Source organism: Sesamum indicum, linkage group LG8, assembly GCF_000512975.1.
Source record: "Sesamum indicum cultivar Zhongzhi No. 13 linkage group LG8, S_indicum_v1.0, whole genome shotgun sequence".
NCBI classification, from domain to species: domain Eukaryota; kingdom Viridiplantae; phylum Streptophyta; class Magnoliopsida; order Lamiales; family Pedaliaceae; genus Sesamum; species Sesamum indicum.
Window position 1 is genome coordinate 14,178,923 of NC_026152.1, and position 24,334 is coordinate 14,203,256.

General features: G+C 39.3%; 2 protein-coding genes across 2 annotated transcripts; both read right to left on the reverse strand.

Annotated features, from left to right (window-relative positions):
- Positions 2,015-4,512, reverse strand: LOC110012429. The gene is made up of 3 exons (XM_020696044.1): positions 3,208-4,512; positions 2,504-2,642; positions 2,015-2,355 (listed from the first exon to the last, which is right to left on the reverse strand). The coding sequence occupies exons 1-3, from the start codon at positions 4,510-4,512 to the stop codon at positions 2,015-2,017; spliced, it is 1,785 nt and encodes a 594-aa protein (XP_020551703.1).
- Positions 21,273-23,611, reverse strand: LOC105168708 (protein STRICTOSIDINE SYNTHASE-LIKE 5). The gene is made up of 5 exons (XM_011088843.2): positions 23,139-23,611; positions 22,536-22,843; positions 22,305-22,437; positions 21,588-21,879; positions 21,273-21,512 (listed from the first exon to the last, which is right to left on the reverse strand). Exons 1-4 carry the CDS (start codon positions 23,535-23,537, stop codon positions 21,604-21,606), a joined length of 1,116 nt encoding a protein of 371 aa, XP_011087145.1. The 5' UTR covers positions 23,538-23,611; the 3' UTR covers positions 21,273-21,512; positions 21,588-21,603.

Consider the following 24,334-nt stretch of genomic DNA (forward strand, 5'->3'; position numbering starts at 1 on the left):
TAAACCTATTATTAAGGGAGGGAGGCTGGAGGAAGATCAGATTAATAGCCTAACTTCTTTTCGGTATGACCCGAAGTGACTTTTGGTAGAAGAAATCCTTTGGCTCGTACATCTCACTCCAGCACCCCTCTGGGTCGAAGAATCTCTAGGTGACCTGCTGTTCTGTTTCTAAGCCCTTTTATCCATCGATGGTCGATAACTCTTTTTCTTTCTTTACAGACGATATGGTTAACCAGGCCTGCCTTACTCAACGAATTCGCGCTGCTTAAGCTAGGGCTGCGGCTCAAGCCAATCCACTTCTGTCGCTCCTCCTTCGGTTGCTTCGACCTAGCCGGGGCCCGACCATTCATCTGTTCCCGTAAGCAACGTTCCCCAGGATAGGGCCTTGATCGAGGTGCGGAGTGAGGAGACTATATCCCGTGGTTTGGTAGGGGATGCGCCAATTGCCGAGTTATCTCCTGCTCGCTCGCAGGCAGGTGAATCAAGCCCATACGATTTGGCAGGTCGCAAACAGGAGAATACGACCAAATACAGGAGATCGATCTCTACCTTTTCGAGGCGATCCGCCGATGCATGTAGCTCACAATGAGGAGATCCGGAACATGGAGCGTTTTGGGGAGGTCGTGGAGTGTTGGAAGAAGGCTCGAGAAGATCTGCGTTCTCCCCATCATCTATCTGCCCAATTGCGGGGAGAGAAGTTGGTACTTGATTGGAAGATTTCTTCCAATAGTACACAGTCTTAAACACCCAATCAGGTCAGGACTCTTGGGAATTCTACAATGCTAGTTGCCCTCCAAGGGACCAGGCCGCCTTGCTTTAAACGTCGTTCACCCCTCTCGAGGAGCATGCTGCTCATTCCTTGATCCAGGTTAGGTCCCTTATATCCCGAATTCTAACTCCCTTTTCGATCTGTAGTTCTCTCACAATGTTCTGCAGGCTGCCTATTTTGTACGCGCACTTTCTTTGAAATGTGTTGGATTTCGGAGGAATCAGATTGTTGCCGAACATAGAAATCACGACCTTCAAGCTAAGATGGAGGAGTCCTCATCAAGGTCGCAAGATCTTGAAACCCGATTGGCATCTCTGGAAGCGAAGAACAAATAGTTAGAAGAAAAGATGAATTCGGAGATTTCGCAGGCTACTTCTCTGCTGGACATGCTGCCGGGAAAATTGCAGGTGCTATTGAGGGTCGCAAGGAATTCTTGAAGTCCGAAGACTTCGCAGCTCAGATTCGTGGAGGCTCGTTACTAGGGAGCTCGCGATTTTATGAAGGCTCTTGCTTTCGAGTCTGCTTTGGAGATCAAGGCTGCAGACTATCTGATGCAAGGTTTCGAACGTTGCAAGGCTCAAGTGACTACCCTGAGTGGATTTGCTCCCGACTTCGATACCTCAAGATTGGATCCTGGCCTTGGTGGCGACCTTCAACCTTTCCCTGATAAAGACATTCCTCAGGCAGAAGAAGAAGATGAATTTGCTGCTTTATTAAATGAGATTGAAGACTAATATTCTTGTATATATGAATTTCGATCTTTGACTTGGGGAAATTTTCTATAACTTTGATGCTTTCACCTATGTCTGAATATTCAACTTGCCTTCTCAAAGCTTTGATAAGTTCATTCAACTCGTAGTTCTCTTTTTCTGATCGTGAGAGTTTGCTCGTTCTTATACATGGGTCCTTTTCGGATCAACTGATTTGCCAAGCAATAATGGGATCTTTTGCAGATCACTTGTTTGGTCAAAAATTCCCAAGATCTTTTTCAGATCCTTTTATAAAATTCATTCAAGGGAGGTCATTTTCAGATCGCTTTATAAAATTCCCTAAAAGGAGATCTTTTTCAGATAAAGTTTATGGATGGATCTTTTGCAGATCGCTTCATTAAATTCATAAAAATGGGGATCTTTTTCAGATCGATCTTATTTGTATACATTGATCTTTCTCAAATTGGTGTTATTCGGGCCTTTTTCAAGCATACATTCAAACGTAGAATTTTCTAAGGTTTTGTATATTCCACGGTCATGGTAGATCTTTGCCATATGTGTCCTGAAGCTTGTACATTCCCTGTTTCTTTATTTCGACCACTTTGTATGGCCCCTCCCATCCAGAGTCTAGTTTTCCCACATGCTTGGAAACTTCGACCCTTTTCAAAACTAGGTCACCTATTTGTAGCTCTCTCTTTCGCAATTTTTTGTCACTATTTCTCATTATCAGTCCTTTGTGGTGAAGCATTCTTGCAAATGCCTTCTCCCTTTTTTCTTCCACGGTGACAAGGTCGAAGGTTCTTGCTTCGCCATTGGTCGTGGGGTCGTAGGCAGCTACCCTTTGCGTCTCCTCGCCTATTTCTGTAGGAATGATAGCTTCAGAACCATAAATTAGACAAAAAGAAGTCTCACCGGACCTTGGTGTGGTTCGATACGCCCACGACACTCCCGAGAGCTCCTCATCCCACGAATCCTTTGTTTTTAATCGAGACTTCAAGTGTTGGAGTATGATCCGGTTCGTTACTTCTGTTTGCCCGTTCACTTAGGGATGACCGACCACTGTGAAGTTCTACTGAACCCTTAACTCTTTGAACCAAGCTGTTATTTGCTTTCCCTGGAATTGCGTTCCGTTGTTGGATATTAAAATCCTTGGGATTCCGAATCTGCAGATAATATTCTTCCAAATGAAATCAATGATTGCCTTTTTAGATATTTTCGCGACCTCTTCGGCCTCGACCTACTTAGAGAAGTACTCGACCGCGACCACTATGAATTTTTTCTGAGTTTTTCCTGGGGGAAAAGGACCTAGGATGCCGATCCCCCATTAATCGAAAGGGTAGGTGACCTTGATTGGTTGCATAAGGGCGCTGGGGTGCATGTATCTGGGAGGCATATTTTTGGCAGTTTTCACATTTTTGAACGAATTCTTTTGTATCCTTCAGTATAGTAGGCCAGAAGTATCCTTGTCTTGTCAGCTTCTGCGCTAACAACTTTGCACCCAAGTGGTTGCCACAGCTGCCTTCGTGGACTTCCCTCATCACATATCTAGCTTGATCGTCGTCCAAGCACTTCAAAAGCGATCCTTCAATGGACCAGACCCAATTAAAGTGAACCGGATAGCTCTAAATTTCAGTTTTCTTGCTTGGGTCGGACTTCCTGGTAGTGTTCCGTCCTTAGGTATCTTGTAATCACATCTTTCCATGAACATGGGGTTTCAACCGTATTTACCTCGTCCCCTTCTGAGATTGCTGGTCGATCTTTTACCATGATTGTTAACTTTTGGTTCCTAATTCCCGTCAAAAGTACTCTGAACTTCGACAACGCATCTACCCTATCATTTTCACTCATTGGGATTTGTTGGATCGAGCATGTCGTGAATCTTTGCATCAGAGATTTCGCCCTATTGCGATACATCATCATGGTCTTCTCTTTTGTTTCATAGCTCCCTTCGATCTGCATAGCTACTAACTGCGAATCTGTGTATACTTCCAAGGCTCTAGCTCCTGCCTCGTACGCTAGTTCCAGCCCCATGATCAGCGCTTCGTATTCTGCCTCGTTAGTGGTTGAGGATGAGAGCTTTGCAGCAATCTCTATCTCTACCCCCTTCGATCCTTGGATCAGTATCCCTGCTCCGCCATTACTTGCATTTGACGACCCGTCCACGTGTAACATCCAAGTGTTTTGCTCCGACGTCGACTCTCCAGACATCTCCATCACAAAGTCAACTAGGACTTGCGCTTTCTCTGACGTTCGGGTTTGATAATCAATGTCATATTCTCCTAGCTCAGTTGCCCATTTGACAAACCTTCCTGACACTTCTGGACGAGATAGTATACTCTTAAGGGGTTGATTTGTGAGTACGACGACCCTGTAGGACTGGAAGTACGATCGCAGCTTCCGAGTTGTAACTACAAGTGCCAATACCAATTTTTCGGTTGATGTGTATAATTTTTCCGCTCCTTGCAACATCTTACTAACGTAATAAACTGGGTTATGTATTTTCCTATCTTCTCTTACTAGTACGGAGCTAACTGCATTTTCTGAGACAACCAGGTATAGGTACAATGTATCTCCTGTCTTTGGGTTCGCTAACAACGATGGGGTTCTTAGATATTTCTTAAGTTCTTGGAACGCTTGTTCGCATTCCTCGGTCCACTTAAATTCCTTAGATTTTCTCAATATTTTGAAGAAATGTAAATTTCTATCTGCGGATCTAGAAATAAAATGATTTAAAGACGCGAGCTTACCAGCTAGCTTCTGAACATCCTTTATTGAGGCAGGTGATTTCAGTTGCAAGATTGCTTCGATTTTTTCTGGGTTAGCCTCGATTCCACGACTGCTCACCATGTACCCAAGAAATTTACCGCCTCCGACCCTGAACGTGCATTTACTTGGGTTGAGCTTCATCCCATATTCTCTCATGATGGCGAAGGCGACCTCCAAATGCGACAAATGATCTTCTGGTCGCTGACTTTTGACGAGCATGTCATCCACATAAACTTCCATGGTCTTGCCAATATGGTTTCTTGACATCTTATTCACAAGTCTTTGGTAGGTTGCCCCTGAATTCTTTAACCCAAAGGGCATAACATTGTAGCAATAGATACCTTGTTCAGTGACAAATGATGTTTTACCTCTATCTTATGTCGCCATGTAGATCTAGTGATAGCCTTGGTAAGCGTCCATCATCGAAAAAAGTTCATAACCGGCTGTAGAGTCTATCAGAACGTCAATTCTTGTGAGTGGATAGGGATCTTTTGGGCACGCTTTGTTCAGATCGGTGAAATCGATGCACATTCTCCACTTTCCAGAGGATTTCGGGATAACTACCATATTGGATAACCAATCTGTGTATTGGACCTCTGAAATGTATTTTGCTTTCAACAATTTATTAACCTCGTCGTTAGTAATCCGATTCTTTTCGATCCCAAATGTCCTCTTCTTTTGCTGCACAGGTCGTGTTGAAGGTTCGACATTCAGGCGATGCACTATAACCTCCTGACTTATCCCTTTGAAATCTGACGGGTCCCAAGCAAACATGTCCACATTATTGCGGAGGAATGCGATCATATGCATTTCCAGATCCCTAGACATCCTTGATCATATTCTGGTGGTCCTCGACGGACCACCTCGTACCAGCTCTATTCCTTTATGCTCATCGATTGGTTCGATCCGTTCAGCTTCCTTTTCTATCTTTTGGTTTTCCCATTGTTCACCCGTTTCTTCGATCTTCCTCCTCTTATCAGTCTCGCCCTTTTTCAAGGATAGATTATAGCATCTTCTCGCCTCCACTTGATCGCATGACACCTCTCCTATCCTGTTTGGTGTCGGGAACTTCATTTTTAGGTGAAAGGTAGAGACTATGGCCCTGAAAGAGTTTAGTCCAGGTCTACCTAGTATAACGTTATAAGCAAAAGGGGTGTCCACGGCAAGAAATTTTACCATAAGAGTCTTTCTTCTTGGCTCTTCGCCAATGGACACTGGTAAGTCGATCGTTCCCAATGACTCTACCTCGCTTCCTCCAAACCCGACTAGAGGAGTCTTCACAGGCGCTAACCTAACATCATCCAGTCCCATCTTTGACAGCACTTCCTTTCGTATGATGTCAGTCGGGCTTCCATTGTCTACTAGTACCTTGTGCACCGTGAAGTTAGCTATGTCCATCTTTATGACCATCGGGTCGTTCTCCAATCCGATCTTATCCCTTGCATCCTGATTGCTGAAGACGATCTCATGCTCCTGGGCTATATTCATCACTTGTCTATCTTTCATAGACCAGTAACTTCTCTCAAGTCTTTTTCGCGACCTCCTTGATTGCTCTGCCTCAGTTCCCCCTGCGATAGTGGTGTATAATGCCTTTCACAGGTGCATTCTCTCTGGTTCTTAGATCCCTGGTGTCATTCTCCCTTTCTTGTCTCCTCTCCTGGCCTCCTGGACCTGCTTCGATTGTTTCTATCCGGGGATTTCTAGCAACTTGATTCTTAAAGTAACCTTGGTGTACGAGTCTCTCGATCTCGTCCTTGAGCTGGTAGCATTCTTCTATGTCGTGGTCTTTCTCGCGATGGAATCTACAGTACTTGTTGGAGTACTTTTTTGCCAGAGTGAATCTTGTGTGTTTTGGCCATTTTAAGACGTCGGTCTTCTCGACCATCATTAGTGCCTTTGCTCGCGTCATATTCAAAGTGGTATAGTTTTGATACCTTTGTTGGTATGCTGGCTCCTTGCTTTAGTCGCGTCGTGGTCGGCGATCTGTCCGGTCCACCCCACTATTGTGACGCCTCGAGTCCCTTCCGCGATTCAAACTGATCCTCCGTTCCCCATCTTTCATGGCGTTCATCTCTTCTTCGTCGATGTACTTTTGGGCCACGCTCATGAGCTGCTCTACATCTGTTGGAGGGTGCCTAGCTAGTGCTGATGCAAACAGTCCTTTTCTCAATCCGTGAATGAGGATGCTGACCATCATGTCAATCCTCAAATCCTGCACTTCCAATGTCTCGTTATTAAATTTGCCCATGAAACTCTTCAGGGTTTCATTGTCGCGCTGGCGGATAGTGAATAAGTGGGTTGCAGATAGCTTCTGCTTCCATTTGCTCGCAAAGTGGAAAGTGAACTTCTGAATCAATTGCTCATGCGACTTTATGCTCCTGGGTGGCAGATTAGTAAACCACTCCTATGCCTTACCTGCCAAAGTAGTGACAAATAATTTCGTGTTAATAGGACCGGATTGTCCGTACAGATTCATTACCAGGTCGAAGGTGGCCAAATGTTCCTGCGGATCTCTGGTTCTGTCGTATTTTGGCAAATCTGGCATTCTGAAGTTCGGACTCACGACTTCAATAAGGATTTGGTTACTGAAGGGTGAATTCCTGTGTTGAGGCACCAATTCTCCACGTCTTTTCAGCTCATCAATTTGTTTGCCTATCATAGCAATTTACTTGGATACACCTTCGACCTCTGCTCGGGAGATAGCAGGTCCTCTGAAATGGCTTTTATCTCTGCTACTCGATCCGACCTCCAATGGCGAGCGGTGGCTTCGTTCTGGGTTCTTCTTACTGGTCATTTCAAATGTTCTTTCCACTTCCTTTCCTCCAAATACTTTTCTTTTAACAGCTTTCTTTTCAATAGGCCTGGCGGTTCTTCGTTCGTATGCTACTATTGCATTTCTTCCAGCCTCTTCCATCATTTGTTGCAGTTCTATCCTAGTCAATTGGATAATTCTCTCTGTATTTCCCAGGTTCACATCGGCGACTGGAATGTTTTCTCCTGTGTATTCTTCCATGTTCTTGTATAGTATTCGATGTTTCCCACAGATGGCGCCAAACTGATCCTGCTCGAAAATGATGGTCGAATGTGATGACACTGATCGTCTAGGTGTTCGATCTCGACGTACTTCTTCGATTGGATCTGTTAACTAAACAAGAAAGGTTAAGACAGTCGAGGTCGTCCCCAACGAAGATACTCCGACGCCCAAGTTAGAATCTCAAAGCTATATTTGAAATGTTGAATAATTGTTTATTGCTTGTATGAAAAATGACATTACCTCTTTACTATACGGATCCAGTATTTATAGGTTGACATCTGTCGCATATGGTAAGCGTGTGTATCGTGGTTTAGCCTTCCTCTTATAGGTCGAGCGTCTAGACTGATTTATGCCTGGTGATTAGGTGGCAAACTAACCTTCTTAATCCAAGGCATAAACGTGCTCAAATGATTTCCTTCCTTTCCAGCGAGATCTATCGTATCTTTTCCAGAATTACTCTTTTACCCTTAGATAGGGTCATACTTTTCTTTTTATTAATCCTACTGTTATCAAGCTCCAATCGAATATTTATACATTTGGCTTTTCAAATGGACGGTGAAGATTAATTTCAATGGTTTAGTGAGAAGCTCTAAATAAACTCTTTTAAAAATATTTTTAAATACCGTAAAAGCTTCTAAACTTATATATAGAACTTTCCTAAAATTTTTCTTAACTTCTATATTTTTCTAAATGCATCCACAAACTTTCATATTTATATAAAATATTCTAATTTTTCTTTTAACGTTCTATATTTGAAGCATTTAGCGCTTTGAATATTAACCTCTATAGCTTTGTACATTCCTTTAAAACATGTCACTTTGAAAGTTGTTCATATATGCACATTTCTCTTAATTTTTTCTTGAAAATTGAAAAGGAGATTTTAAATATTTTATCAGTTCAAGAAGTTCAGAATTAGAAAAAACTGAGCAATGTACATTGTGTAAGAGAAGGATTAAAATACATAAAAGAACTTTTTCGATTTTGTCCCCAAATCAACACAACACTAATGATGCAATAAATATTAGTCTAACTTTAATTTATTTCAAACTTTAAATTATAAGATTAATTTAAAAAAATCCATAATATCTTTCGCATATCCAAATATATCTTATATAGAAAAATATGAACAGTGATGATGCCCCTAAAATTATTGGTTCAAGTCCACAAGTTAGACTTCCTAGCTTAGTCGGGTAATAGCCCAGCTGGCTTATCAGTAGAACCAGCAGGACAAATAAGGCCTATCAGTAGGGAAAAAGGCTCACCAAGCTCACTTGTTATCTTATCGAACTGGCAGGCCTAAGAATTAAGCTAATTTCAATTAGACACGTCATCATATAACTGAGAGGCCACGTAATACAACTTTCCAACATATTTCTACACATCACCCTAAAGTATCTCTAGGTGGTTCCAACTAAATCAGTGGCTAATGAGCTAAAAAATTCACAAATAACGAACTCCCGAATTTTTAGGCAAACTTGAAAGTGTTCAGTCCAGCTCACGTATCTTAGTCAATATTTATCCACATAAATGGTTTGTTGCATATGACAACCAACTCAAAGAGCTTTCTAATGACGTATGGAACTCAGTAATTGACTCCGTATCCAACTCTGTACAAGCCTATAAATAGAGTCCTTGTGCAGTCATTTGGTAACATCACTCTTCACTCTCAAACTCTCACTTATCTTCTCCATTTTCTCTCTGTTCTTAGGCTATTCTAAGTCTATATTTTGCACTCCATATGAATATTGATCATCTTTAATAATATCTCACTAGTCCTCAAATAATCTTAAAATTTTCTTAAAGATCCTTCGACTCTTGTAGTGTGGCCAAATTTATTGTACACATCATTGGCGCAATTTGTGGGAACACTTGAGCTTTGGCGTGAGAAATGGAAAATTCCAACAATGGAGGTGACTACAGATCCTATGAGGGAGACTCTTCCCTCCCTGTTGCATCTAGACTTACTATTCCACCTGCTAATCGCACTTTGGGAGATGCTAACGTCCATGGTCCAGATCCAGCACCATGAGCTAATGCTCTCGTCCCGGCTCCAACTTTTGACCAGGCAGCTGAACCTGCTGTTTTGAACCCAATCTTCTGTGAGCAGCTTTGTCAGTTCATCATGGAGACCATCAACTCAACCCTCTGCGGTTCTCAAGCCAGCAGAATAGGTCCCTCTTCCCAGCTGGAAAGAGGGGGAACACTAGGAAGCTAAGGAATTGATGAGTAGATCCCTATTGGACTCTAGTAGGATCACCCCGCTGATTTTGTAGGTAATGAGGTAGCTGGAAATCAGCCCCCTGGTATTTGCAATCCCTAAAGAAGGAAATGGTGGAACTTCACCAACAGGTGACAAAAGAAACCATGCCTTTTGAGCATGGCATTTCTTTCAGCGAACACTTCTGGTAGAAAAACTTCCTGCTCACTTTTGAGCCCCTTCACATCTACCTGCTTACAATGGTAACACTGATCTAGCAAATCACATTTGTAAGTTTGAAAACACAGCCTTACTGCTTAAGTATACTAACGGTATCAAGTGTTGTGTTTTTCTTATTACACTAACAAATTCTGTCCAATAATGGTTCGACCAGCTTCCAACTAGATCAGTTATATCTTTTGCAGAATTCAGCTTCCTCTTCCAACATCAGTTCGCTAGTAGCAAGAAGTACAAAAATTTAACCATTACACTTTTTGGGATCAAGCAAGAAGAGAAGGCTCTGAGGACCTATGTGCAGCATTTTGACATAGCCATCTTAGAAGTCCCTACAGCCCTCCAGGATGTGCTGGTTGCGTTCACTCAGGGTTTTCCTGGAGGGCCTCTGTTTGAAGGAAAGGTCCTGCATAGGGCAAAGGACTAGTGGGAGGAAAATAAGGCTCGCAGTCTAATTTATGCAGGTTGGTTATGGAACAATGCAAACAACCTGTACCCTACAAAAGCCTTGAGTATGAGGAATGGTCCTGCATACATCAAATGACTAGTAAGAGGAAATTTAGACTCAGAATCTGATTTATATAGGTTCATTATAGAATAATGCAAACATCACTTGTAATCGAAACTTTAACTGACCATCTTAGTTCTCGAAAGAACGATCAGAAAACTCCGGTTACCTGAGAGGTACGAGTTTTTGAAATTAGACAAGGAGAAACGATCTAGGACATTGATCTGGATAAATGGCTTGGAGCTATAAAATCCTCTATGGAGTTCATACTAGGTTTGGACGTCACACATACTTATTTTGACAAGATCATAAGGTAAATAACTTGGTTAAGAACAAGGTAGAAAGTCAGTGGGAGCTTAATTGTGTTCTAAGTATTTTAGATGTTAAAACGTCTTTGATCATTTGAAATGATAGAAAGATGTTGTGGAAGTCTAAAATATGAATGTTGTTCATAAGATTCTCCATAATAGGAATTGAATTCCTATCTAGGTGTGATATCCCCACAGACTCTACTTCAGTGTGTAGCAATATCAACACAGGCATCACAACAACGGGTATCCTGTGCTGTATATGATATGACGTTGACTGAGATGATGATGACTGGCAAAATCATTGATTGATGTACTCCAACTAGAGTAGTAAGATTCTTAGTTAATAAATGATAACGTTAAATATTATGTCATGGGTTAATTTACAGTTCCAGCATTTGCCGTTAGATACTGCTATAAAATATTGTTATCATGGTTATCGGACTTATGCCTCCTAGTTTGTTGATGCGGTTTATCCTCCTTTGAGTGCTTCCACCTCTTTTATGCATATGCAGGTTTTGAGTTAAGATGCACAGTGGGCCAGTCCGTGCTGGGCTAACCCAACCAGGATCAAATTGAACTAGTAAAATAATGGGTTGATCAGCCAAAGCCTGCTTGAGAGCAAGCTAGTCTTGGGCTGATCCCAGGTATTGACCAGGACCACCTGGTCTTAGATTAGGCCTAGGTCTGGCCGATTGGACCCTTTTTTTCTAGATCCAGACAGGAGCGAATCAGGGACGCCCTTGGAACAGTTCCTCTTTTACATTAGAAAGGAAGGCCACGGAGATTCCAAAGCCAAAGTCTAGAGAAGATCTGATAATCGCATCTATCAAATCTATAAAATAATAGAGGTAAATAGAGCGGATCTATCAGATTTACAAGAATTGGCAGAATCCTTTTCCCAAGTCGGGATCGTGGATTTAGTCAATATCCGAACAAATGAAATCACTCTAGCACTACCGTCAGAGGGAAGTACATGTTCGAATGATCCTCCACAGGATCAACCGATGAAAGAAAGTGCGGATTTCCACAATAATGCCACTCCAACGTTTCTGGGAACCAGGCTAAAGGAAAATCCAAGGAGAAATCAAAAGAGAGTGTCGGAGAATACACCTTGGGCGAGGACCATGCTCCAGCCCTTACATTCATATGGCGCTATACTGAACCTGAAATATTGATTTCCAAAATACTAAGAAATTGATAGACGAATGGGTTGCACAATCAAGATAGCAGCAACTACCCTAGAGCTCGACAAAGAAAACTTCATGAAGTTTGTGGAGTTGAGCTTGGAGGGATCTGTGAAGATCGGATGGGATAATACCCCAGAAGATACCAAAGCCAGCATCCTTACCGGAGATTCAAAAGGCGTGATAGCAGACCGGCTAGGTAGACTTATCAAGATACATTTAATCGGAGATGGATACTTCGAAGGAAGTAGAGCAGAAAAGGCTAGAGAATATGCACAGGCTCTCTTCAGCCTTGAACTTAGGAGTATTTGCGCAGTAGATGAATACATCTATTGGTTTCGCAAGTATTTCTTCCAGAGTGGAGTAGCAACGAAAGTAGCAGCTCCAATGTTCTTCACAAAGATGTGCAGTCCATGGAGGGAAATGTAGATCCAGTCATACAAAGTACCTGAAGGACAACTAGATTCAGTGGCGCGAAGAATGTCTTTCCTTAAAGACAAAAGTACCTGAAGGACAACTAGATTCAGTGGCGCGAAGAATGTCTTTCCTTAAAGACAAACTGAAGGATTGATACTATCAAGCATCCATCTAGAAGAATATGAAAAGACTGAGACGTAAAATCAAATAAACCCCTCTCTGTTGTGATAACAATGATTTTTCGACTATTATAGGAGAATCAAGCGAGCCGAGGAAAAGGAGGAAGCAAAATAGTGACTCCTATGCCAGGAGTTCCAAAAGAACCTTTTCCCGATGGAGATCATGGTGGTCCAAGTCCAAAGCCATAACATATAAATCGGGACAGAGGACAGGACCAACAAGGGCTTCATACCAAGGATCCAGACGAACAGATGCAAGATCCACCAGAATAACCCCTACAAGAAGAACTTTCAGACGGGCCCATACCCGAGCCAATGAAAGTTTCAAAGATTGCAACTGCTGAACTTGCGGAGCAAAAGGACATATATCTCCCGATTGCCTGCAGAAACGTGGTGAATTGAGAAAATTTACAGCCACGAATGATATCCTAGATGCAGTTTACTATGGCGATTTGGTACCCATCTACCAATTCGAAGATCTTCTTCAAATGAAAGCATCTATGAGGAGGAAATAGAGACTAATTCAGATGGATCTTCAATCGAGTCAGAATAATTACAACGAGGGAGATAGGAACAAGATCAAAGCTACTCTGAAGGTCAAAGATGAATGCAAATACGAGTATGTTCGATACAAACCTATCCAGATGAACATGGAGGATAAGAATGATATGCAGATGATAATCAGAGAGCATATTAGTCCTGGACTCATTGAACCCGGAGTCTCTACCTATAGTAGCCCTGGATTTCTGGTAAGAAACCATGGTGAGATTAAGAGAGGTAAACCTCGGTTGGTTATTAACTATCAAGGTATTAATAAGATATTAAAATTTGATGGTTATTACATACCTAGTAGAGAACACTTAATCGATTGTATTAAAGGGGCAAAAGTATTTTCTAAATTCGACTGCAAATCTGGTTTTTATCAGATTAAGATGGAGAATGAATCAAAAAAATTTACCGCATTCTCCACACCACAGGGACAGTACATCTGGAATGTGCTTCCAATGGGTTCAGCTAATGTACCTCAGATATTTCAAAGAAAAATGGATAATCTTTTCAAAGATTATTTTGAGTTCATGTTTGTCTATATTGACGACATACTAATTGCATCCAAAAATATTAAAGAACATATTAAACATCTTGAAATATTTTCCCAAGCATGCCATAGAGAAGGTTTAGTACTTTTTGAAAAGAAAGCAATTATTATTGTCAATAAAATTGAATTTCTAGAAATTCTTATTGACGAAACAGGGATTGAGTTACAGGAACATATTGTGGAGAAAATCCGCAATTTCCCAGACGAGCTCAAAGACAAGAAGCATCTACAGAGCTTCTTGGGAGTTGTTAATTTTGCAGGTATCTTCATTAAGGATCTTGCAAGATATAGAAAGCATTTCTGACCACTCTTGAAAGAAATGGAGAGTTTAAAGTGAAAATGGGAAGAAATCCACACAAAAAGGGTTCGTGAGCTGAAACAGGTTTGCAGTAACCTGCCAAAACTTACTATACCGTAAGACGAGGATGAATTGGTAGTCTATATAGATGCCAATGATTACAGATGGGCAGTAGTGCTCATGAAGAAGATAACTACTTGGGAAGAACCTTGTAGATATACAAGAGGGTTGTTCTCAGAACAACAAGCCAAAGTTTGACATATCAACGAGAAATAATTCTTTGTGGTTCGGACGGCTTTTAAAAATAGCCTTTATTCTTACTTTCTAAAGACTTTACTCTAAAAATTGATAATATTAATGTCAAAGCTTTCCTAAAGAATACATTCGAATAAGAAATAGAGAAAGCCCGTATTATCAGATGGCAAGCTGAATGCCAATATTATTGTTATAATATTGTCGTTATAAAATCTCATGAAAACGTTCTTGCGGATTTCCTGACGAGAGATGGAGGCATCTGAAGCAAACTCCATCATGTTGAGACTTAGGCACCTTCGGAAAAACCTCGAGGAGCTTGACAGAAAGTTCGGACAGCTAACAGTTAATGCCCAAGTTGCTGGATAAATTTAAAGAGCTGATCTAGACACTGTCCAAGTCATAATAAGGAGTTTCTTATTAGCATCCACCTCGCTATGGAACGACTTACGGGAACCAATTAGGACTGCGTCACCTTTGGGGATGGCTCACGAGTTGAGGGAGTATGACCCAAAATATGCCTTTAGAGTACAGAGCTCTAGACCTGTAGTGTCGGATTCAAGTATCGATTGCACAAGGTCATCATCAGACTCTAGCGAAACGGCAACAATTGAGTCTCAGTAAGTGCAAACTCCTGTTAATTCAGCACCTCCGAGGTTAAGGAGGGAGAGATTAGCCTTAGGTCGATGACAGACACCTCTAAGGTTAATACTAACGAGTTAATATCTTCTTCTGCTTGGCAGGACTACCAGCGTATGTGGAAAAAATTAATTTTCCACAAAGGAGTAAACCCAGGTAAGACCATTATCGAAACATCCGGAAAATATAACAGAGTCTGGATGTTAGAGAGGTCTAAACCAGAAGATGTCCGAGAATGGTATGATTTTGGAGCTCTTGCTTTAGTTCATACTATATCACCAAGTTTTTCGAAAATCTCAAAACTTCCGGTTAGTGGGGCGGTCTTTGATTCATGGAAAAACAACCCCCACTTAAAGAGAGGCGACATTCTGGAGATAAAATTCGTTTCAGTAGCTTCAGAAACTGCAGGAAAGGGGTCTCACCCAGCATTCCATTTCATGAAGCTGCAGAGGCCAAATATGGTAGCTTTCAATAAAATCAAAGTTGCTTCAGACAAAGCTCCCCTGGTATCGGCTATTACTGAAGAGAGTATCTCTACCAGAAGAGCTTGGAGTTTATGGGTCTGTCTCACGGAGATGGACAAAGTCAAGTATCCGTTAAAAATCTTCTCAAACAAAGTGAATGGATCGTTCCTATTAAATTCCATGACAGGAAAAAGCATTGAGTTCGCAGAAAACTTATTCGAGAAAAAGAGGATGTTAATGTGGGAAAATAAGCTGCCAGCGACTGAAGCCACAAGAATGAAGACATGCAACATGCTGCATGTTGGGCAATGGCATAACCATTTGTTCCCTTGCTGCGAGAAATAAGAAAAGCCCCTGTTCGGACCAAAGATTTGGGTCACAAAAAACAAACCTGAACCAGACCAAGACAAGGGAAAGAGAGAAGAGAAAAGGTTTTACCAAAAGAAGTAAAAATTAAACGATGTAAAAAATCGAGAGGATCAGACTGTCGGCAGAGAACAACAAAAGCCAACAATCAGCAAAGTAGCCAGCTGAAAATCATGTGACCGACAAACCATTATGACCGACAGCTGGAAATCATAAGGCGATGACGAACGTAATGACGTCATCACAAAAAAAGTTTGGAGTTCGAATTTCAAGTCCGCGTACACCTATAAATAAAGATGCAAGGTCTCACGGCTCTCTCGTTGGTTTCTCTTTAGGTCTGTAATTTCTGCCTTCAGATCTGTAAGACCCTTGTGTAGATCGGGAAGGATCTTAATAATCTCGTCCACCTTTTGGCTCAAAGATTCTATTTTTATAGGTATATGGATTAACCTATTTCCATAGTCTTGAACCGTCTTTTGTATCTCCCTCAGGTCTTGAGAGATCTTTGATGTATCCGGCTCGAGTTCTTTCCACTCAGTGATAATTTTTAGAACTGAAATTATGTAGGAATTTACCCGTTTCGCTTCTCGTGGTTGGGATTCTACCATGGACTTCAGTGGAGTGTAAACGCCTCACTATATTCCCTGGTAGCACTTGTCGGACTTTGAAATTTCTCATTCATTTTTTTTCCTCTTCCGGCGTGAGAAGTCTTGGATCAATCCTCTTGGGACCGTTATAACACTTGTCAAGAATTTTCATAAGAAATTCTCTTCTCTGTATTTCCAAAATCTGGAAATATTCCCTATTTTCAAAGTAACTCGAACTTTCGTTCAGTTCCATTTTATCTTGAAAAGTCTCCTCCATTAGTGGATAAATAATATCAAAATATAATATAATCATATATTTTTCTTCAATAAGCCTAGGCTCTGATACCATTTTTCGCAAGTTGGGTGTTATCATGCCATTTAGAGATGAAATGGGACTAAATGTGTCAATTTGATAGCAAACTAATGGACTAAAACTGTTGACCCCGAAAAGTAGGGATCGAAAGTGAGAACTACCCTATCCTATGGGACTAAATCTATCATTTTCTCTCAACCAATTAACAAAAAAATATCAAGTAACAAGAAAAAAAATCTTCTTAAAAATGCTAGTCCCGGCAACGGCGCCAAAATTTGTTGGGTGTCAAGACCACAAAAAATAATTCCTACAACACTTGTGAAAATGAGAGTAGGGTCAATTCCACAGGGACTGGTATAAGTTGATTTCTTTAAGAAAAGGAAAATAATGGGGGGAAATTTGATGATAAAAAGAAATAATTGAAAACTAAATAAATTAGAAAATAATTGAAATTACCTGACGAGGATATGAGAGAGAGATTTTTCAGTTAAGGCTAGGATCATGCTTGATTCTTGTGAGTTGATCATTGATGCAAAAATAACACTATGTAAACAAATAAATCAGTTATGGTTGTTGGTACGACCTAACAACCTCACATTTTCATACTTTTCCGTCAGCCAAGGTACGACCGTAGGCTAGATCTCTAATTAACAGAAAACCCTAGGAACGTCCACAAGATTTAATCTATTAACAGCATTAAGAATTAGAAAAGCCCGATTCTAGTCAACAAATTCCTACGAGGATAATTCGTTTAAACTAGATCATACATTCCCCATAACATAACTAATTACTAATGACATAATTAATCATGCTACGTTGCCACTAAGTATTGAACTAAACAAACAATTACACGGATTTGTAAAGTCCAATTAGCTAAGCAAACATTTTCTATAATGAACAATTGGTCATATCATTCAAAAATCAGATGTTTGTAATAAAAGCACAGAGAATAGCATGAATATTCATTTAACAAGTATAAAAAGAGCATATTAGATCTCACAACATATTACGAATCAAGCAATCACCATAGCTTAATCAGAATTTAAAGAATTTAGTCGGACATGTTAATGGAAGAACACACTAAGAAGTGGAATTTCATTAACACCGGCAATAAATTAAAACTAAAGAGGAGAGTATGAGAGTGAAATAAGCTAATAAACTAAAGTATTCTATTCATTTCCAAGATCCTCTTCTCTAATAAAGTGACCAACCCTATTTATAATAAAAATCTCCTACAAATCTAGACGGGAGGGGGGGGGGGGTAGTACATAATTAGTTCTAAAAAGGTAAATAAATCACAAATAACATATTTTAAGGAATCCTTTCCAAATCTAAGCACATCATTCCTAATTTTCTCTTGTGGAAATCACGCATTTCCTTTCTTCATTCGTGTTGACCAAATCACTAACTGTGGGCACATTTAATGAAATGAGCAAATCTGTTTTGAGATCTTTTCTTCCCTTTTTGATGCCTTTGTTATCCAGTTTTAGCTCGATTTTGCTATCTATATCCCATATCATCCCTTTTTAGCTGGATATGTAATAAATTCACATGATTAGGAATATTTTGGCTAAAAAGGAAGATTAAATCACTATAAACTCGTGGCGATTTGCGCAGTTATCATGGTCTATGGTAAGAGATTCATACATGGCATCCCTAATCAGATCGGGACCGAACAAACCTACAGGAGCACTACTGATCGTCCCATCACTTGAAGAACCAGGCTGCGACATAGCAAGTGGATGATCTAAATACTTAAAGACAAGGGGCGAAAGGATACTAACCTGATTAGAATAAAGGGAAAAAGGTTGGCCTCAGAGAGTTGTAAACCTCATAATTCTCACGAGCAAGAGAGTTTGGAAACAAAAGTTTTGTTAACAAGGGAAAGTCAGCATTTAAAGGAAAGAAGTGACCCAAAATCGAAAAAACCCACAATGATTCCTATTGGATGCGACCCTGCTAAAAGTATCCTTTGCAGTGGCATCTGTTGATAAATGATTGGTTGGCAAGCCAAGGTGCGCAACGAATGACGAAGTTGCCAGAATTTTTTTGATTTCACCGCCAAAACTAAAGAAATTGAATTATGCAAAGAGACACGACTGTGAAAAGAAAAAAGTTCGAAGGTCTCGTGATTCCACTTACCCAACCTTAGTATAGACACACTTGGTAAGTGGAGGGGCTTCTGATGTGGGGATATTTCCTACTTCCCTTATTGAGACCTTCATCACTTCAAATGAGACCTATAGAGGTTAAAGCAAGCAACATCACGGAAGGAATACGTAACAGGAAATAGGACCTTGCAGGACCTATGGAGTAAAACTATCTGTAGGTGATCAGAGACCTCTTAAGACAAAGGACAGAGTGTTAGAAAAACACTATCAGAGCCGCCTGTACTACCCTGTCTGCACATTGTTGGTCCTTTGGACCACCTCCTGTTTTTGTCAGTTCTTATGGTACGATCCACGGCCACCTATAAGATCAAAACAAGATCAAATAAATTATATTACAACGTACAACTTCACCCTTACATATAAATATGGCTCTCCACCTCCATAACTAGGTTCGAACTCTCTATCTAACTCATATATTCACTACATACCTTTGGAATTTTTACTGACTTGACCGTCAAAGAGCCATCGTTGGAATTCTCTCCGACTTGGCTCTAATGTATGTTTGTCTTGAAAATCCTCAGTGGCAACCCCCATCCCCTCTTGCAAATGGTTGACCCTGAGACCTTCGAGGCCCTTTCGCTTACCTGCAGATACTTTCGTATTTCTGGGATATAATATAGTTCTCACGTATAGTTCATGATCTGGTGAATCCTCTGGTGGTTTTACTGCATTTCCACTGATGAATCCTAATTTCATTTTAGCTCCTAGGACTATTCTAGCAGATCGACTCCATGCTAAATAGTTTTTGTGGAGTTAATGGTGTTAAAACTAACATCATACCTGGATTTTATGAATTTAACAAATGCAAACTTAGTCAGTTCTATTGCTTGCGGAAACTTCCTCAGATTCGACCCCTATTATTGCGATTGGTGGAGCCCCTGGCGTTTTCATAAGAGCAGCTCGACAAGTTCCTATTAACCATTCTAACAACCCTCTGCACAGCTGGCAATGACTGAGCGGCTAAGTATAGTGATTTAAATGAGGAACTTATAAAAACGTAATAGAAAAGAGAAGAAAACAAGTTTCCATTAATGCGATGTTTTTAGCATGCATTCGAGCTGGGAAACCTTGAACTCCTTTACTTGAAATCTTCAGATCTTTAACAACTTCAGCGATACTAGTGGTTATAGTATGATATGGGAAAAATTTAATAGCCCAAAATGCATATTTATTTGTTAGCTTAAAATCACTCAATGCGTAAACTTTTTGATAAATCATCAACTAGACATCTAAAAATTCTCCATTTTTGTACATATTTTATTCAATTATTTAAGTATTGATACTTTGACAAAATCTGTCAAGATTTTTTATCTTCATTTACATAATGACAACGCCAAATTAATTTTTTGATAAATTACTTTGAGTGTAATGTGACTGTCTAGAAATAAACAAGTTGAAATACTTTTTTTATGCTGAACTTACTTTTAGAAGTTTTTTTTTTTTTTCAAACTTGTCATGTAAAAAATAACAAAAAGATTCAATAGGTAAGAGCCAGACAGACCCAAATATTTTGAGTATAACTTGGGTAAAACTGAACGCATAATCTATAGTAGAGCCCATAATAACTATTACAAATACTTATTGTGTATGAGTCCAAGTAACATAATACCCACTCATTAATAAGCCCAGTATAGTCCCGCTTCAACTAAGATGAAGGTTCCCAAACTCAAGTCGTTTGCTGATGTTCGGAGATCAAAGGTTGAAAACTTCACATGAGACAAGGAAAGATATTTTCATGCAGCACGTTTTCCTGTATGTGGAGAAAGCTTCTGTCACTAGTTTGTATATTACTGGTTATGCCAAATTATGGTGGTGCACACATCTCTCGCACAACGCCGGTATAAATTGTGCGAAGCCGTGGAGAAGGAACTGAGAGATTAATTATCTTCGTTTGTCGGAAGCCTTAAAAGGAACTGAACGAATTAATTCCTCCATTGCAAGACGTGGTGCTTGGCAAGGCGCCCACAAGAACACAATATTAACCAAAATTATGACTCAAGCAATGATTTTAACAAGATCATATATATGATTAGTTATATCAAAATTTTGAAAAAGTTTCCATTAGGACTTGAAATGTGATCGTTAATTAAAATGGATAATTACACTGCCATCCTTCAAAATTTGATATGATTATACGTAGACCGAATGTAAAGAATTACATCGAGTACTTTTGATGAAAGATGTTTATTTTCATCCAACAAATAGATTCATCTATCAGTATGATTAATAAAATTAGCTAATATCAGTAAAAATATTAGAATGAAAATCTGTATTTATACTTAATTGACTTATTACATATTTATTGTAGATTAAATAAATATTTTCTTACTAAACCCGTATCCTCATATATCTTCAAACGCTATGTGAGGAAATACTTGTAATTAAATTATTATAAAGGTAAATAGTGTAATAATATATCTAATAAATTGACAAACAATAAATTTCTAATAATAAAATAGGAATTCTCATTCAAAATTTTTTTTTTTTTTGGTTGACATTTAGCAAATTTAGTGAATTTTACTAACAGAGAAATTTATTTATTGAAGAAAAATAAACGTCAAATATACAAAATATAATTTCTCAAACCACAGAGCTTACGTATAATTACACCTAACTCTAGGAAACCATCATATAATCAATTCATAAAATTTAAAACAAAAATACAATTGTATCAAGTTAAGAATCAAAACATTCTCCAGCATATTTGTTAAGCTTCTTTCTCAACTATATGCATACATTGGGTCCTTTATACTAGATTGACAAAATTTGCATTCATCTTACTAACTAATCTAAAATATATTCTCATTTCACATCAAAGTTTCTACAAAATTAAAAATACATATTTTCATTAAAAACTGAAAACTGAAAATAAAAACACAAACTAACAGGCCCTAAATTCTACATTCAGATTCTTTGAGAAGACACTAAGAAGCTAAAAGTGTAATTCATGTTGATGATTCCCGTACACGGAAGAAGAGTTTTGAATCCTTGGCTTTCCAAACGTACAGTAACAGATCCTGTGGAAAGAATAGGCATATAAAACTGTTTGGTATTAAATACATATCCAGTCAAGTTAAATCAATAGAAATTACCTAGGAGCGTCCGTGCTCATGCTGCTGGAGTTGCAGGATATTGGCTAACATTGAGACGAGTAATATATGGAAAGACTATTGAACCACAGTACAAATGCTCCCCTATTTTGATGCCACTTGAGACCAAAAACATATCCTGATCATAATAGTGTGCTGTTGGTTTTCCATCCAAATCAACGGCAATAAGCCCTCCATTCTTCTCAGTATTTGGTCTTCCTATGTACCTCTCAACGATCACAATGACCTTCCGAACGAACGGATATTTTTGTAGGAGCTTCCAAAGATTTGCTTCCTATCACAGTTTCAATAGAAATATGTAAAGATGCAATGAAATGTACCCCAAACTTTATACAAGAAAGAAATTACTCTTATGCATGGGCATTATTTGCAGTTGCATTATCAATGTCACTCTTAACCTGCAGGAACAATACATGCTTTGGAATTTGGTAAATAGTCCTTTAATTTCAGAAAGTTACAATTACAACCTGTAAATCATGATTTCAGTTACAAATTCCCACCAGCCATTTGGTTTTCATGGAGAAACTTGTAATGCTGACTGCAGATATGGTCCAGTGTAATTTTTTAAAATTGACAGATCTTTTGAAATGTGTCTAAATCTTAGAGGGCATCACTTTAATTATTCCTATGAACAACTTTGTTCACATTTGGTAATTTTACTAGGAGAACAACTTGTTGACAACCGATCATGTCTCTTACCGTGCCTAATGCTATCCAATATTGGTTGTCGCCATCATATCTTATATTGTCAGGTAAACCAGGCAAATCTTCAATAAATGTATCTATCGTTCCTTTTCTTGGACCTTCTATGTAGTACTTTCTGCACCTCCTCCTGCAATTTGAATAATTAACAAGTCATAGAACTTGGATCTCAACTCATAATAAGAAACAGAGGATTTCCACTCCATGAAATTTGTAAAAGAAACTAACATGGCTGTTTCACAGAAAATAACAAAACTCTGATCCGCGGAGACAGCAACACCATTAGCGAAGTATAAATCTTTTACCAGGACCTGTGTTTTTTTTGTTGATGGATCATAAGCCAAGAATCTGCCATGGGGTCTACCTTCTAACAAATCCAGAAAATACTCCTTGAAGCTGTATTTGTATGAAGCATCCGTGAAGTACAGTTTGCCATCAGGACCAATATCAACACCGTCAGTTAGCTTGAACTTCACACCCTCAGCCTCATCAGTCAGTAATTCTATCACGCCATCGCTGCTTATATTTAATAGACCCTACCACAAATGCTACTATCAAAAATTGCACTTTCTGTATCGAAATCACCTAAAATGCAACTGACATGATATTCCAGAACATTTATCTGACCCAGAATTGAAAGCACAGATTAATGCAGTAATAAGTGACGATAAATGCATTAAACCCATTCTATATATAGGGAGCATTAGTTTCAAAGATCACTACTGGTCCCCAAGTCATTCTAAAAACCCTTTTTCATATAATGAAAAGCAATTAGATAATTATTGACCCTAAAAACACTTTCAAGAATAAGGCAGATAAGACTTGAGTCACCTTGTCAGCATCTGCAACGATAACTTCGCCGTGGAGTCCTCGAACAAGTCCAAGCGGCCTGCCACCAGTGTTGACCCAATTCTCCACCACCGGGTCGGCTGCTGAAGCGTTCAGAACGAGACGGTTGACCCACCCATCTTCACAACCGGTGTATAGTGCACCCGTCTTGGCGTCATAAGCAATATCTTCCGGCGCCGGCAACTGACCATACCCGATTTTTTCCGAACCCCGTAGCATGTGACTGTTCCGATTGGGGACGAAGAAGGGCGGTTCCTTCTGGGTCAGTTCGTGCTCCGGATACGGAGCCGGGTCGAATCTGTCGAGCTGGTAGAGGAACACGGCGACTAGGACAGGTAATAGTGAGATGAAAATTGCGGAAAGCGGGGGTACCTTCGCCATTGGAGTAGTTGATGTCTACGTATTTGGAAATGAAATTGAACTAAGAAGGACATCTCGTTAACAGAGTTGCGCGTTTACAAAATCTTAAGGCTAAACTTCACATGTGTAGCATGTGTACTTGGAAAAAGTATTATTTTAATTCATTAAATATGTTTGATTTTATATTTGGTCTAATAATTATATTTATTTTTATTTAAATTCAGTAATTTACGAAATTGATTACTTTTAGTCTTTTGGTAGATTTTCGAACAATTTTACCCTATGAGTGCATATGGATTAAAACTACCTTTCAAAAGTTGTATAGGGGTAAAATTATCTAAAAATCTCTTATATTTTTAACATAAGAAAAAATATCATATTTTGTAAAATTGAGCACAAAACCTTCTTTCCGTTAGAAACTAATGAAAAATATACATTATGTTTGGATTTGTGTTTTAGTTGTTTTGCTTTGTGTTTTGAAAATAGAGAGAGAAAAATAGAGATAAGTAAGTGTGTGTTGAAAATAGATGATATGTTTGGATTTGTGTTTTGGGAAAATTTAAACTATTTTAAAATAAGTGGTATAGGTTTGATGTTGGGATTTGAGGGACAAAATGTATAAAACCTCCCTGTGTTTTAAAAAGTTTGCAAAAAGCACCTTCCTGTTTTCAGAATAGGCTAAAAGCTCCCATGTGTTTTGTAAACTCAGCTCAATCGCCCCCTCTCCGTTAAATTCAACTAACAGTGTTAATTTTTTAGAAAATGACCGTTATACCTTTACTTAATATATATTATTTCTTATTCTAATGACCGTTGGA